The 16264-nt window shown below is 33.6% G+C and overlaps 2 protein-coding genes across 4 annotated transcripts in view; one reads left to right on the top strand and one right to left on the bottom strand.

Moving 5' to 3' along the window:
• Positions 1–16264, top strand: part of LOC149411363 (neuroligin-4, Y-linked-like) — an 887216-nt gene that overhangs the window by 526037 nt on the left and 344915 nt on the right. The window lies entirely within an intron of this gene.
• On the bottom strand, positions 1512–8001 carry LOC149411367 (uncharacterized). 3 transcript variants are annotated; one of them, XM_089647307.1, is made up of 2 exons: positions 6921–7787; positions 1512–3059 (listed from the first exon to the last, which is right to left on the bottom strand). In XM_089647307.1, exons 1-2 carry the CDS (start codon positions 7121–7123, stop codon positions 2024–2026), a joined length of 1239 nt encoding a protein of 412 aa, XP_089503433.1. In that variant the 5' UTR covers positions 7124–7787; the 3' UTR covers positions 1512–2023. The 3 variants fall into 3 exon arrangements, 2 of the variants coding, with proteins under 2 accessions (XP_089503433.1, XP_089503434.1); XM_089647308.1 differs by lacking the exon at positions 6921–7787 and adding an exon at positions 4640–4892; XR_016304880.1 differs by lacking the exon at positions 1512–3059 and adding an exon at positions 5182–5602 and having other exon boundaries at positions 6921–8001.

Raw genomic sequence — 16264 nt, 5'->3', positions numbered from 1 at the left:
AAACATGTCCGTCACTACCAGTGTTAATTTGAATGAACATTGAAATTCATTTACAATATTCTGGTAAATGACTGCGAACAGTAAATTGAACTGTTGTTATTATTATAGAACACATCTTAATGCGTTAAAATAATTGTAATTCGAGTAGAAAATATTGATATCTCACCATAAATTAAGTAATCACTGACGGCAGAAATTCGATGAAACTCACAATCTGCAGATGTCAAAATATGAATCGTTGTTGTGGCGGGAATAAGGATTTCAACAGAGCGGAAAAAATAGACACCACAGAAAAGATTACAAGCTATAAGAAAACAAAAACGTGGCTCTTTCTAAATCTCTACCGCTACGGTAAAAAAAATCACAAAGTTAATGGTAATTTCAATTAACACTGCGGCTGAAAGGGTATGTTTGTAAGAAAGAGGAATATTTGCAAGTCATAATTATTTTATTGTTTACTATCAATTTCAATAAGGGAGGAGGGTATGGGTACCGCCACCTCGGAAACCATTCATTGGATAACCAACAATCTTCCATAAGTCACCCCCAAGTGGCCCGCTGCATCTGGTGACTTAGCAGATGTGTTCGGGTTCATGGGGTGAGGTTTATCCGGTTTTTGGTAGACCCTCTGAAATCAATCTGATGAAAGACCACTGTTAGAAATTGGAGTTTGTTGGCTTTGCATAGATGTCTCTGTGTGTAGATGCTTGCCTTTCCAACGGACTGAAGTTAATAAATAAGTTGATAGTTTTTTCAATAGATGTCGCCATAAATGCTCCCCTGCTAAAAGTCAATAAATAGGTTGATTTATAATTTTCTTCCTCTTCTGCAATAAACATTTCTGGCGAAACAAGTGGGTTTGAATTTCTACCTGGATCCAAAATTATACATTGTAGCTGCGATCATGCCTCGAAGGTGACGCAGCTACAATGTATAATTTTGGATCCAGGTAGAAATTCAAACCCACTTGTTTCGCCAGAAATGTTTATTGCAGAAGAGGAAGAAAATTATAAATCAACCTATTTATTGACTTTTAGCAGGGGAGCATTTATGGCGACATCTATTGAAAAAACTATCAACTTATTTATTAACTTCAGTCCGTTGGAAAGGCAAGTATCTACACACAGAGACATCTATGCAAAGCCAACAAACTCCAATTTCTAACATAAACTCCCCCCGAAAAAAGGATTGGAGGTCATTTTTTCTGAAACAAACCCCAAAACATAAGAATAAAAATTAAGCAGCTAAATATCTACATATATGCCAAAATTAATTTGGAAGAAACAAAAATAGTAATTATTTACTATTACTGTTAATACAAAAAAAAATTGATTAACAATAAATATTTGAAATAATAGGTAACCTATTTCTAAGCATAAGTTTAAACATAAGACTACTCTAAAAACGAAATGACAATTTCAAACTAACTAAAATTATACAAATTAATTATGAGATTAAAATTATTACTTTCGTTCAAATCAAATTCATGCAATTCACTAAGCTATTCTATACTATAATTTAACAACTAAGATAATTCCAATAACCTTGTTCTAACAGAAATCATAACAATAATCAAACATAAAACAAATAATATAGACAACACAACATGGAGCGCTGGTTTCCTGGTCATCCTTCTTAAGGGTTTGTGTTTTTCTATAGTTCATTACCACATTTATAATTAGTTTCTTCAGATGTATTTGTGTAGTTTGAAATTACATATAGCCAGCAGGCTATCTCGGTTTATAAGCGTTCATTTTTAAAGTGTTTTTTTTTTCTTGGTATATACGGATCTACAATCCTTTTTTTATTTTGTATATTTTTTATCAAACTCGCAAGTTTTATTGTTATCCACTTTTTTATGCACTGTTTTTACCTTTTATTTATTATTATTTCTTCCTTATCTTCTTTTAATTTATTATTATTATTTTTTATTTTTATTTATGATAATACACAAAAATTTTATATTGTTTTTATCACGAAACTTTTTATATTGTTTTGCACAAAACCTTTTTTTATTTTGCGCTTACTCAGCGTCTGGTCCGTTGGGTGGGGGTGTCGACATTTTCAACTCCTCGTTGTCATCTATTGGCAACAGACAGATCTTTGATATGGCCCTCTGGATGATGCCTTTCGACGTGATGATGGTCGCCACGCGAACTCTTCCATCAGCGCCAGGATGAACGGCGCTCACACGTCCCAGCCTCCAGTAGCAAGAAGGGACGTTGTCCTCCTTTATTACGACCATGTCGCCAGACCGCATCTGCCTTTGATTCCTATTGGTCCATTTGCTTCTGGTTTGAAGTTCTGCTAAGTACTCCTTCCGCCACCTCGACCAGAAAAATTGTACAATCTGGATTAGTTTTTGGTAATTGTTTAATCGATTGAATGTGATATGTTCCAAATTTTGTTCTGGAATCGCCGCCAAACTAGTTCCTATTAGAAAGTGACCGGGAGTCAAGGGATTAAGGTCATAAGGATCATTTGATAAGGGAGACAGTGGCCTGGAGTTTAAGCAAGATTCAATTTGACACAACACCGTATTAATCTCTTCATAAGTTAATGAAGCGATACTGGTTATTCTTTTTAAGTGATGCTTAACTGACTTTATCCCAGCCTCCCAGAGCCCCCCAAAGTTCGGCGCACGAGCTGGTATAAATTGCCATTGTATTCCTAATGTGGATAAATAACTATCAATTTTATCATTAGACATATTTAAAAAATTATAAATTTCTCTTAGTTCATTATTAGCCGCTTTAAAATTGGTTGCATTATCCGAGAACATTTTGCTTGGTCTACCACGACGCGAGATAAACCGTTTCAAAGAGTTTAAAAAACTCTCTGCGCTCAAGGACAGCACAGCTTCTAAGTGCACGGCTTTAGTGACCATGCATACGAATAAGCAAATATATGATTTAACGCTATGTGATTTTCTGTGAATACCCGACTTTATTAATATTGGTCCACAGTAGTCCACTCCTGTTATCTGAAATGGCCTACATTCAGTTATTCTTTCAGCTGGCAGGTCGGCCATCAACTGCTGTTCGGATTTGGGATTACATCTATAACAAATTATACATTTTTTTATTATTTTTTTTACAATATTCCTTCCCTTAATCGGCCAAAATTTCATTCTAATCAACGCCAATAATGACTGCGTTCCCGAGTGTAAGTTCAAGTAATGATAGTGTTTTACAATTAACTCTGTTAATTTATGATGCGAAGGTAACAAAATTGGGTGCTGCTGGCCTTCGGTTACCATTTTACCTTTGGAGAGCCTTCCCCCCACACGAATTAGATCCCTTTCAATAAAAGGATCTAATGACTTTAGTGCACTATTCCTAGGTATATTACCTCCATTATTTAAAACTCGAATTTCGTCTCTGAAACAGTATGATTGCGCCCGAGATATTAATTTGTTTACTGAATTTTCCAACTCACTAACTGTCAATTTACTATAGCGGCGCTGCGAAGGGTTTCTACAATTAAAAATAAATCTATTAAGGTATGCTGTTACTCTCTGTAATTTGGAAAAATTGGAATATCTATCAAAAATGTCCCAGTCCTGTTTCACAGCAGACAACAGTGCCGAGCTTGTTTTGATCTCTGGTGGATCAATACAAAATGAGTTGGAATTTGGCCAGCACGCTGAATCCAACGTCAGCCAACCTGGACCATGCCACCAAATGCTGGAAATTAATAACTGTGAAACGCTGATTCCTCTGGAAAGCACGTCTGCTGCATTGTCTTCCGACCGTACATGGTTCCATTGCTCCGGCTGACTAGTTTCCTGGATTTCCGCCACTCTATTAGCAACGAAAGTGTTCCATCTTACTGGCTGATCCCTGATCCAGCACAGTACTATTTGGGAATCACACCAGTATGTAGTAGGTATATCCGGAGTACATAGAGCATCTTTAATGTAGTTCACCAGTCTTGTCAGTAATACGGCTCCACATAATTCTAACTTGGGTAGAGAAACACTTTTCAAAGGCGCTACCCGTGATTTGGACATTATCAAATTGGAGTACTTCTTACCCAATTTGTCAGTAGACACCATATAAACACAGGACGAATATGCCTTTTCTGAGGCGTCACAAAATCCATGTAGCTGTAAATTTACATGATCTTGACATATTATCTTTCTACCTATTCTTAAATTATTTAATTGAGGCAGTTCATTCACATATGCTTCCCATGTCTTCAACATATCATATGGAATAGGCTCATCCCATTGAAGCCTTGCCTGCCACAATTTTTGCATCAATAATTTAGCAATAACAGTAACAGGACCTATTAATCCTAACGGGTCAAATATGGACGCAATGCATGACAGTATTTGTCGTTTGCTATTAATTGGATTTTTTAATAACTTCACTGTGTATAGGAAATTATCCTGCTGATTGTTCCAAGACAGGCCTAATATTTTGTTGTCATTTGAATCTGTACTAATAATCATATCTGACATGCTTTCTTCCTTCGAACATAACGAGGGCAAATTCGACCGCCATTTCCTTAAGTTCATCCCAGCGGATGCCATGATGGATATTAGTTGTTCTTTAATTATTAAACAGTTTTCTTCAGTTTCATCTCCAGTAATTAAATCATCCACATAAAAATTATTCTTTATAATCTGACTGACCTTGTGGTTTGATGATATATTTTCATTTCCCAGCTGTTGGAGGCATCTAGTTGCCAAAAATGATGACGGCCCCAGACCGTAGGTAACGGTGTTAAGTCGATAATGCTGAATTTCCTCCTCCGGGAAATTTTTCCATACTATTCGCTGTAGATCTCTGTCTTCGGGTCGCACCAATATTTGCCTGTACATTTTCTCAATGTCGGCTGTTATCGCGTACTGGTGTTTTCTGAAACATATCAATTGTGCGGCTAAATCTTTCTGCAAAACAGGTCCTATCATGAGAGCATCGTTTAACGATATACCATTGGATGATTTTGCTGAACCGTCAAATACCACTCGAGTCTTAGTGGTAGTGCTCGATTCTTTCAATACTGCATGATGTGGCAAATAAAAATAACAATCTTCATTAGAGGGTGCTTCGCACTGGGTCATGTGACCCAAGTCTATATATTCCTGCATGAATTCTTTATATTTTTTCATCAGGTCAGGATTTGAAGAAAATTTCCTTTGCAAATTGCAAAGTCTTTTTTCCGCAATGGGCAGCGTTTCTCCCAACTGTTTAACACAGGGGCGCTGTGGTAAGCTTACCATGAAACGACCATTGTCATTCCTTTTATAAGTGTCCTTGAAAATCTCCTCGCACGCTCGCTCCTCATGGCTCCGGTGCTTCACCGGTTGGAATTCTTCTAATTTCCAGAAGTTTTCAATCTGTTTATGGATTATATTTAATGATAGTTGACAAGATTTTACTGGCCTTTTTATTTTTGTTGTGACGATGGGTCCTGACACCAGCCATCCGAATTCAGTTCTCTGTAATATGGGTCCTGAGTCTCCATTTCGAAGTTGATCTTGCTTCATAATTTCCCAAAAGATTTCCGCTCCGAGTAGCATATCTATGGAGCTTGTTTCATAGAAGGCAGGATCCGCTAACTGAAGACCATCAGGTATGTTGGCATCCTTTTTCTGTAAAGAAATTTGCGGCAGATGACTTGTTACTTCTTTCAAAACGAGACATTCTATGTCTCTTTCATACGGTGAATAGTTCGAGAAAATTCTTAAATTTATGCTATTTTTAATATTCAATATTTTGTTTTGGATTCCGGTAATCGGTATGTTTGCCCTTTTGGGTTTTAATTGCAACCTTGTTGCAAATTCTTCTGTTATAAAATTGGACTGAGAACCACTATCCAATAAAACTCTAGCCTTAATCAAATTTCCGTTATTATTCAACACTTTAATAACGGCGGTAGATAACAAAACAAAACTATTAGATATTTTCGTAGAGTGATTTGTAACTAAAGGTTCATTATTTGATGTTGATGGTGAATCCTTATCCTGAGACTTCGAATTATCTGTTTCCTTTTTTAAATGCAACAAAGTATTGTGCGAGTTATTTTCGCATATACGACAATTGTATTTACTTTTACATTCTTTTAGCTTATGACCCAAGCACAAACATTTCAAACACGCATTTACTTGACGTATCTTTATAATTCTATCCTTAGTATTTAATATTAAAAATTTTTTACAATTATAAACCTTATGATCGCCTTTGCAAATAATACATTTTGTCATTTGAGGCGTTAAAGAAATCATAGCTTCTTTTCGGTATTTGAAAGGAAAAGTTTTATTTTGATTAAATTTTCCTTCAGTAATCCCAGCAAATTCTAAAATCTGAACTCGATCTGATAAATATTTTATAAACTCTTTATATGTGGGTAGATTCTCTTTTGTGGCAAATACTTCCCAATGATGTCGAGTTTCACTATCTAGTTTTCGCGACAATAAATATATTAACATGATATCCCAATTTTCGGTGGGTATATTTAACTTATTTAACGATTTTAAATGTAATTCGGATTCATCGATAAGATTCCTTAATGCTACGGAATTTTCAAATTTTATTTCAGGCAATTTAAATAATGCTTCAACGTGCTTATGTATAATAATTTTTATATTTTGATAGCGAGAAGTTAACATTTCCCATGCAGTATGATAGTTCTCCTGGTTATTTGGAAGTGAGGTTAATAATTTAGCTGCGTCACCTTCGAGGCATGATCGCAGATAATACAATTTTTGAATAACTTCTAAAGATGGATTATTTTCAACTAAAGCAACAAAGGTATCCCGAAAATTCAACCAATTTTCGTAACTCCCATTAAATTTTGGCAACTCAAGTATAGGCAAACGTATGTTATGTGATGTTGTATTCTGAACTTTATTTAACAATTTATCTTTAGCCTTAGCAACAAGATTATAATATAAATTTTCAAATGCTTGCCTTTCTGTTTTGGTTAATTCTTCCGGCGAAATTGCTTCTATGTTATCTTGTAATGAGTCGAAAGTGTCTAAAATTGGTTCAAGTTTCTTCAATCTGACTTCAATTTCAGATTGCGACAAATTATCACCGTTTATATATTCATTGAACCTAGTTAATTTCGCCTTGCAAATTCCACGCTGGTTAATCAAAGTTTTGAGATCCATTTTTAAATATCAAGAAAGGAGGTATTCACAGAACGTATTGTCAAATGATAATCACTTGTAATCAATCACTACACGTGCACTGTCCTTGATCACAGAACTTTACTAACTAACCGATAAACAATGAATTTTATCTGAATTTTATAAATGCAACAGCTCGATGGCTGTCAAAAAGAAAACAATTTGACACTATTGTTATTCTCTCCACAATCTCCACCGCGCATGCGTCAGCTTGCTTCGCGGCTGGGTTGGTGTTTTTACCGACTCGCGGTAACTTTCGAAATTTAAACTAACGGATTTTCAAATATAACCGCTCGTAATAAATCTTTTAAGAAATTTAAAATACTTGCTTTGTATTCTAACTTCTTTTTATATTGTTGTAACAATTATTATTGCTTACTACAATTTCGATGATGGGTATGAAATCAATTCAAACAACACTTGGTAACAATCAGCCCGATTCAATTTTAAAACAAACAAAGAAATACGGCTGTGTAATAAATCATGCTCTCCTGCCTGGGAAAATAAGGTAGGTATATGGGATATGGTCACTTGCCCGTTTTTCTGAAGATCCCCTCTGATGTTGGATGTTGAAGATGTTTGCTGGTTCTTTTATCATCCGCGATTCAATCGATAATACGGATGCGGCACGAAGGTCCAATGTATAATTTTGGATCCAGGTAGAAATTCAAACCCACTTGTTTCGCCAGAAATGTTTATTGCAGAAGAGGAAGAAAATTATAAATCAACCTATTTATTGACTTTTAGCAGGGGAGCATTTATGGCGACATCTATTGAAAAAACTATCAACTTATTTATTAACTTCAGTCCGTTGGAAAGGCAAGCATCTACACACAGAGACATCTATGCAAAGCCAACAAACTCCAATTTCTAACAACCACCATTCGGTTTCAATTTGGGAGGCAGGAATGGGTACCGCCACCCCGGAAACCATTCCTTGGATGACCAACACTCTTCCATAAGTCACTCCTAGTAGTTCGCTATATTTGGTGACTTGGCACGTGTGCCCGGGTTGACCTGTCCAACCGGACTCTCTCGACTCAAAATCTTGAACCATAGTGAGATGGGTGGGTTTATGCCTCACTCCTGAACACACTGACCACCAGATTCTACCTATCACTCAATCCTTTCTCATTCACAGAACTTCCTCTTTGTCATTTACTTAAAAACCCTTCACCCAGCATCCCCAAAGGTGAAAAAGGCTCTGAAGAATTTTTTATCAGGGCTTTGTGTGTGAAGTTAACGTAACATCGAATCACTTCTATCACGTTACTTACCAGCCATCCTCTTATCTATCTTTATACTGTTCCCACTCCCCTCAAAGTCACAACTTACCCCGATTAGAGATGACATAGTATCACTGTATTACTAGCTTCGAAAGGTTGAGAACCTTGTGCAGCGTTCACATAAAAAATTCCCATGCAGCCAAGATTAAAGCTATTCAAAAGAATTTCATAGATTTTCATTAGAATATTGCCTTTTTGATTAGAACATTGTGATAATATTACCTTTATGACTTGTATATTTTGTATAGGAAAGGGATATCTCCAAGCAATAGAAAATACAAAACAAACAGATCACGATTTGTTAGGGGTTTATTTATACAAATACCAGACTTCATGATATTACCATAAGCCTCGCATTCTTATCTTATCCTTCTTATGTGCAGAACAGATCAGTATGTACTAGTATGTATGTTCAATCTCAAAATAGATTATCTACGGTGATTTATGGAGGGTGATAAAATTTCTAACGTATCATAAATCAGATTCAAATTCATAATGTATGGATCCGAGCCAAGCATTGGGTACCGCCACTGAAGAAATAAACCGATAGAAATGTGTTATGGGCGTCTTCAGTGTGCCAGATAATATTTAAGTTTTTTCTTAATTTTTGTGAAAAGTGATAAAAAAAACTGATAAATTTACGCCAAAACATTCTTAACTCACCTCTTAAAAAAAAATTACTCAAAACATACCAAACAATAACTTTAATTTATTTTTTTATTTTTTTATTTGGAAACTAATGTTTATAAGACAAGGTTTTTTTACACAAAACACAAAGGATAACAAATTATTATAAGCAATAATTAGTCGCTAAAAATATATATAATATTAAGCAGTAATTGTTGATTGAAGTACTAGTACATATTGAATTATTTGTTGGAAATAAGCCGACATAGCTCAGTGGTTCAGAGCACCTGACACCGGACATCAGAAGGCGCGGGTTCAATTCCCGTCGGCGGCATTTATTTTTACTGAGGAGATATTTTCAATTTGTATGAATATTTCAAGAGACTTATTGTTTATAATAATTTGTTAAAAAAATAATTATGTGTTCACCTCATAAGAGTATCAAATGCTCCCAACCGTCTGCAGGCTGAAGGTAGTGGGGAGGGGAAGGAGATGTGAAAGAGAAAGGTGGGGGAGAAAATAGCTATTGGCTATTCAGATCTGGTCACCAAACACGGCTAAGGCCATTTCAAGCAACGTTTCAATTCCGAATGGTGGTTTTACGCCAGGACGAAAGTGATAGTATCTTTCACTCTGGAACTATAATATTATGTTAAATGAATTAACTGTGACATAACACAAATTAATCAATAAAATTTACTCGATTCGAAACCGCGTCCTTCGGTTTGCTAGTAGGGAGCATTACACCTCGACCGCGGAGGCTGTCGAACTGCATTTGGACAAAGCAACTTCAGATATTTTGCACCTAAACAACACAATAAATTACCCGGCACAACAAGATCCAAAAAAAGCCTCAATTAATTTTAAATCTTCCCAAGTGAAATAAAAACGTATTAAAAATAAACTTTTTTAATTCTTTGGAATATTACATACATCTCTCTTCTAGGGATTATTTGTTCAGTGGATGCCGAGCTTTGCATCTATGTCGGGGGTGATTATCACACGGTAGAATGAATACTATGCACGTACATTCTACGTACTAGTATGTAACGTAATACATGAATATGTCGATATTTTTAATGAAATGTTAAAGTTCGGATGAGTCAGACACTGATCTATGGTGCCAAATTGATTTCTAATCGATGGTGAAAATCGTTGAATTTCGTCACTTTATCTAAAAGTCAGTCAACATTTTTGACAAATAGTCAATTTGAGGAGAAACTAAAAACGACATAAAACACTTTTGGGTTATTTTGCCTTGTTGCACTTCCTCCTCCTTAAGACAAACGTTTCGAACAGCATTACAGTGTCATTATCAGGTCAGATCTGTAGAGCGTAGTGAAGTGTGTAAAGCATTCCGGCGAGACAATACTGAAGTTTGTCAAGTCTCACATTTTAATTAATTCAGATGAATTCATATCGATAATCTATTTTTTTAGACTGATGATACCTACAGATGTAAGTTATTTTTATTTAAGATTAATAAAAAACAGTACATTTTCATAAATATATTTTATGCAAAACTGTTATAAAATTTATAAAACGTTTTTCAGCTATCAAATTAGCGGTACGCACCAGATTTTATATTTCTTGACAATGAATTAGTAACTTCCTGAGGTATTCATCTAGAAAGATGTGAGATTTTAGTAATAATTGAAATAAATCCCACGGAATGATCTAGGCCTGCTACGGTAAATTCGACCATAGGTCCGTCCATTTCGCTATCTCTCGACGAATATTTTTTAAATGACTTCTTTAGTTATGTCGTTAAGAATCCTACTTTATAAAAGAGATGTGCTAGGGCAAATTCAACAGCAGGTCTGTCCAATACACTAGGGCCGCGCATCACATACGTTTTTTGCTTGGCATCTTTACTTACGCCGTTAAGATTCCAACTTTATTTAAGGGTATTTTCCTATTTTATGCCCTAAGGGCCGGTATTTCAACATAATAATTAGTGAAATTAATGTGGTTTTCGCCGTTTACCGTTAAGTACCTACCGAATTCCAATAACAATTAACCTTAGCCCTATTTTTATCACTTTCCGTAAAATCTCAAATCACATCCAAATAATGTACACATTTAACATTCTGAATGTATATTTGATACACATTTAGATTTTATTTTAAATGAGAATTCACTGGAAGGGCGAAAAAACAAAACAAAAACAATACATCGTAAACCTTATCGCTTAGCAGGTAAATATGTAAAAAAAATCATCGATCCTTAATTAATTGTATCTAGTACAGCTATCGTAAATCTAAATACAACGTTCACTTCTATTAGTGACAGAGAGATTGTGCACTAGCGCCTAAATTATATCTTAGCGGTCCAGTTGATTTAAATGTGAATGTTATCAAGGTCAAAAGTATTTCTGTAAATAGATTTCTGACTACTTTCTGACTAATTCTTGACTACAAAATACCCGATCAAACTGAATATTTTTTAAGTAAAAAAAGACTTAATAAAGATCTTCAAGGCTCTTTGTCAATAGCTCTTAGAATACGGTATTATCGGATGGGGTAGTGTAAATTACAATATCTTAGAATAACTCAAACCTAAAAACGGTAAAAATGGTAAAACCCAAAAAGTCAGTATTATACCCCAGCCATATTCGCGCGCTGAAAAAAGAGCGAAAAGAAAATAAAAAGTCGTTTTCAGCTACAACCAAATCAATAATTCAATCTTTTGTTATATTTGCACCCTAATTCACCCGAAAGTCACGAGCCGCCATTGCCAATAATAATGACAATAATATTAAACGATCTGCGTTTAAAAACTTCTCGGGTACGGCATACCCGACCTCACTCACGCCGTGTTTCAGGTAATTAGATTAAATTATAAAAACTTCTCGGGTACGGCATACCCAACCTCACTCACGCCGTGTTTCAGGTAATTAGATTAAATTATAAAAATCTATGCTTGGCCTTCAAAGTCACAAATATGCATTTGTAATTAAAATTAATATAAACCTTTATTGGTACATTAGGAGTATATAGGTGGATTAAGGTCACTTTATTTATTATTTAGCATTGTACAATCCACAACTATCATTTAAAATAGATTTTGCTGATATATTTTTTGTTATTTCCTTTTAATTAATAAATGAAACATGGAATAATCAAAAAAACTCTGTACTACGTAAAATTATTACAGAATTTGTTATAATTCAATATGAATTTGATACTGCACAGTCACTTTATTGCGTAACCCTTTGGCTTTGAAACTTGATTAAATTTTCATATCAAATTGCTGACAATTAATTAAACTGGCGTACATACGAGGTGCCGTAAAAGTTCCAAACCTCAAATTTCCTAAATTGGGTCAATATCACCCTGCGCCGATTTAACCCCTGCTGGATGTCCCAGGGGTTAAAACTACCCAAGGATATTCTGAAAATTCATTAAAACCTTTAAGAGATAGCTTAACAGCAAATCTACGTTGTTATGTAATTCAATAAATAAAAAGATAAAAATATGTTTAAAAAAAGTTTTTTATGTTGGAATTTGGTACATTCAAGTTTACAGCGTATGCTTTATTATTACTAATTACGTACATAAATTATAACATTTTTATTATTCGTTACATTTTATTGATACACGGTTTTATAATCAAGTTTTAATCTATACATTAATGCAGACTTTATGGTTTCCGGCAACGGTAAACGGGAAACAGTAAACTATTTTGAGTATTGAATTTGTCCATTTTTGGTAGTATAATTTCATTGCACGTTCTTGTGTTATGTCTCAGAATGTTCTTGTTGGATAATTTTTTTTTAAAAATATTTTGGTAATAGGTTATTTATTATTTATGTATAAATATCATCGCGTTTGAGGTCGATTTTAAATTTTCGTATGACGTCAAACAAGATCAAACATACTCAATTCGGTTCTTTGTCTGTGTTTTTGTCGTACGTAAGTTCAGTAAGAACTCGGATTTGTTTTGAATTTAAGTATCATATAATATTCAAAATTACTGATTGTGTCAAGTACCCAAACAAGCGATAAACTCCCCACTCACAATGTAATATTAAAAAAATATATATTTTGATCGGCATTTTCAAAATTGGATTTTTTTTAATTCACAAAAAATAATTTTACATAATTTACAGAAATATAGTTATTATTTCAGTTAATTTTATACATAGATGTACCACCATAATAAAGCTAGTCTTGTGTGTATGGGGAATGTGTAATTTTTTTAGTTATTTTTATGTAATATGCCAAAATATTTAGTTAATATTTTCAGTGCGTTTTTTAACGTGAACTTTAAAATCTTGCTTTATATTTATATTTCAAATAGTTTCTGAACACAGACATAGGAATTAACTAACTAACTAACTAATATTCATATGTCTATGTTTCTGAATGATTTAAAAAAATTGACTCCATGATATTTATAGTTTAATTGCCCCATTATTTTTTTACATTTCGGAGTTGGGAGTATTGTCGTTTGTCCGAGTAATCTATTGTTTTTAAAAAGTGCATTTTTTATTTAGAATATTATCTATGTAAATTTGTAATGTTGCATGATAGAAGTATAATATATTTAGTTTTCTGACGTGAAATTCTTTAAACTGAAGTTTTAAGAATTTATGGTTTAAAATTTTCGCTTCGAAAGTATTGTTTTTAATATTATTTTTTGTTCTTTATAAAGCGGTTGTGTGAGTTTTTTAAAACTTCTACCCTATCCAATTATTAATTTGTCAAGAATCTAGACACTCTCGTGATATTAGGTATCAGAAAGAAAAGTCTAACCTATTACTATAACCCTCTTGATAATAAACGCGTTTTAAATTTTATACAACTAATAAATGACCATTTTCTCTTTATTTATGATTATTTAACAGATGTATACAATTTAAAACTCGTTCATAATTAGTAATGATCTTAGGACGGGTTGTTTTGGAGAATTTGATTAATTTTTCAAATTTTAGAGTTAATTTTAAAGTTCTGTGAAAAATTTACCCAAGCTCTGTTTTATTTCAGTTCTGTCAAGCAACTAGCCTTTAATGATATAATAACAGAACTTGAACAGGATTTTCACAAAACCCGTAAATGAACGTTGAAATTTGATGAATTGTTCAAATTCTCGGAAACATCCGGTCGAGTTTTAAAGAAGAGTAAAAAAAGTCAAGTTATTATTTATCGTTTTGTGATAACTTATTGGCTAATAATCAAAGACCTGTTGGTATTTTTTATTTATTTGATTGTTTCATTAATGTTTACATAATACTAGCTGACTGTACCCGGAGTTGCTCGGTGACTTAGAAATGGTTTGGGGAAAAGTTTTGAGGTTATGGTTGTTTTGAGGTGTGCATTTTAAAGGTGTAAATAATAAAACTTTATTATAATAATTTGCTTGATCATGCCATGTCTTCCTCGGGCGTTCTCGATCTCTTCAACTCATATTACTATATTATGATTATTTGATTCAAGTCTTTCTCTGGCAACCCTGACGTTATTTTATCATTCTCCTCATGTAGTATTGTAACACTTACTTTGATACTGTTAAAAATCCTCGCTATTTCAACATTAATTCTTCCTCGAGCATCCCCGACTACTTCTACCATTCAAACCATCCTTTTAACACTCCTATAAGAACTTACTAGAGATAGATTCAAGAGAATGTTTTCTTTGGCGTTTCAGTGTCACTCTGGTTTTTTTAAATGTTACATTTACGATTTTTGTTTGTAATAAGGGTCACAGTATTCTAAATCTTATTACTTTAAGACCCCTATTTTACGAGCGTGATTTTGTCGACTGGATTTTAAGATTTTCTCTGAATTCTGTTAAGCCTTTAACGCATCATGGTTGGGTCTTCTTTGTTTTAATATGTTTTCCGGGTAAAATTCGCATCTCAGTTAAAAGAATGCTACCAAAAGTTTAATAACGACTTAAGCCAATTTACTAATTTTTATGTGCACTTTAGGACGATGGGACAAGAGCTGAGCACAGAAGCTCTAAGGCATTGGAAAATTGATGTTCTGTATTCAGCTTAATTATTCTTTTCAAAACATTTCTCATTAGAGAAATTATTTACTTATATAGTAGGCTTTAAGGCAGACCCCCGAATAATGACGGAATATTATAATTGTAGAATTTTTGAAGGTGAAAGTATTTGCCTCGGGATCATGAGATCGACTGATATTTGTCTATTATAGCTAGGCCTTAGGGTCTCTTCAATAAAAAAACACTCCATTGACTTCTCTAAGCATTATTTTTACATATCACATGAGGATTTTAAATATATTCATTACATTACACTTCATTACACTGCACTACATTGCATTACACTGCACTACATTGCATTACACTGCATTACACTGCACTACATCGCATTACATTGCATTACATTGCATTACATTGCATTACATCGCATTACATTGCATTACATTGCATTAAATTGCATTACATTGCATCACATTGCATTACATTACATAACATTACATAACATTGCATAACATTGCATAACATTGCATTACATTGCACTACATTGCATTACACTACATTATACAGACAACTGAGTCGGGATCTTAAAGTTTCTACAGAGATTTTTCAATGATAAAACATTTTAAGGATACATAGTTCTTCTGATGATCCTTCCACAACTAGGAACACATTATATTTATTTACGATCTACAACCTATATCTAGTTATTTATAGGTAACTAAAACCTTCAATTTACACTAACCTATGTAATCAATGTTAACTAACTCCTCTTACGTGATTACCTGTAATTACTAATAATACCATACCTAATATTGTAACTGTACATAATGTCCCTAATTAATCAACGTTAAATTGTGCGCAATAACTGATGATTAAAATAATCATCAGCAAATCATTAATTATCCGAATGGATAATATTGTTGAGAGGATTATTAGTAATGTGGTTTTACAAATTCACAAAATAAATTGATATTAATGCTAGTTTTGATATCTGCACTATGTATTAATCACGAGAAATTTATACAGGGTGTCCAAAAAGTTGCGCGTATTTGATAGTTATAAAAAAAAAAAACATAATATATATTTATATTAAATTCGTTGTTTTTTTCTTTAGACACTGTACGCTGTAAATATTTCTTTCAATTTTTATACTTTTGTGTGTTTGTACGTAAATCCCGTTAGTAAAGTATTTTTTGAACATACTTATTAGTATAATTGTACAGGGTGTCCAAAAAGGGTAGCGGGTAATTTGAAAGTCA

The sequence above is a fragment of the Hesperophylax consimilis genome, chromosome 26 (genome assembly GCF_061612785.1).
Source record: "Hesperophylax consimilis isolate HC1 chromosome 26, BYU_Hcon_1.0, whole genome shotgun sequence".
NCBI lineage: Eukaryota > Metazoa > Arthropoda > Insecta > Trichoptera > Limnephilidae > Hesperophylax > Hesperophylax consimilis.
Note: the sequence above shows the minus strand (reverse complement) of the source record. Positions and strands in the feature narration are given on the sequence as shown.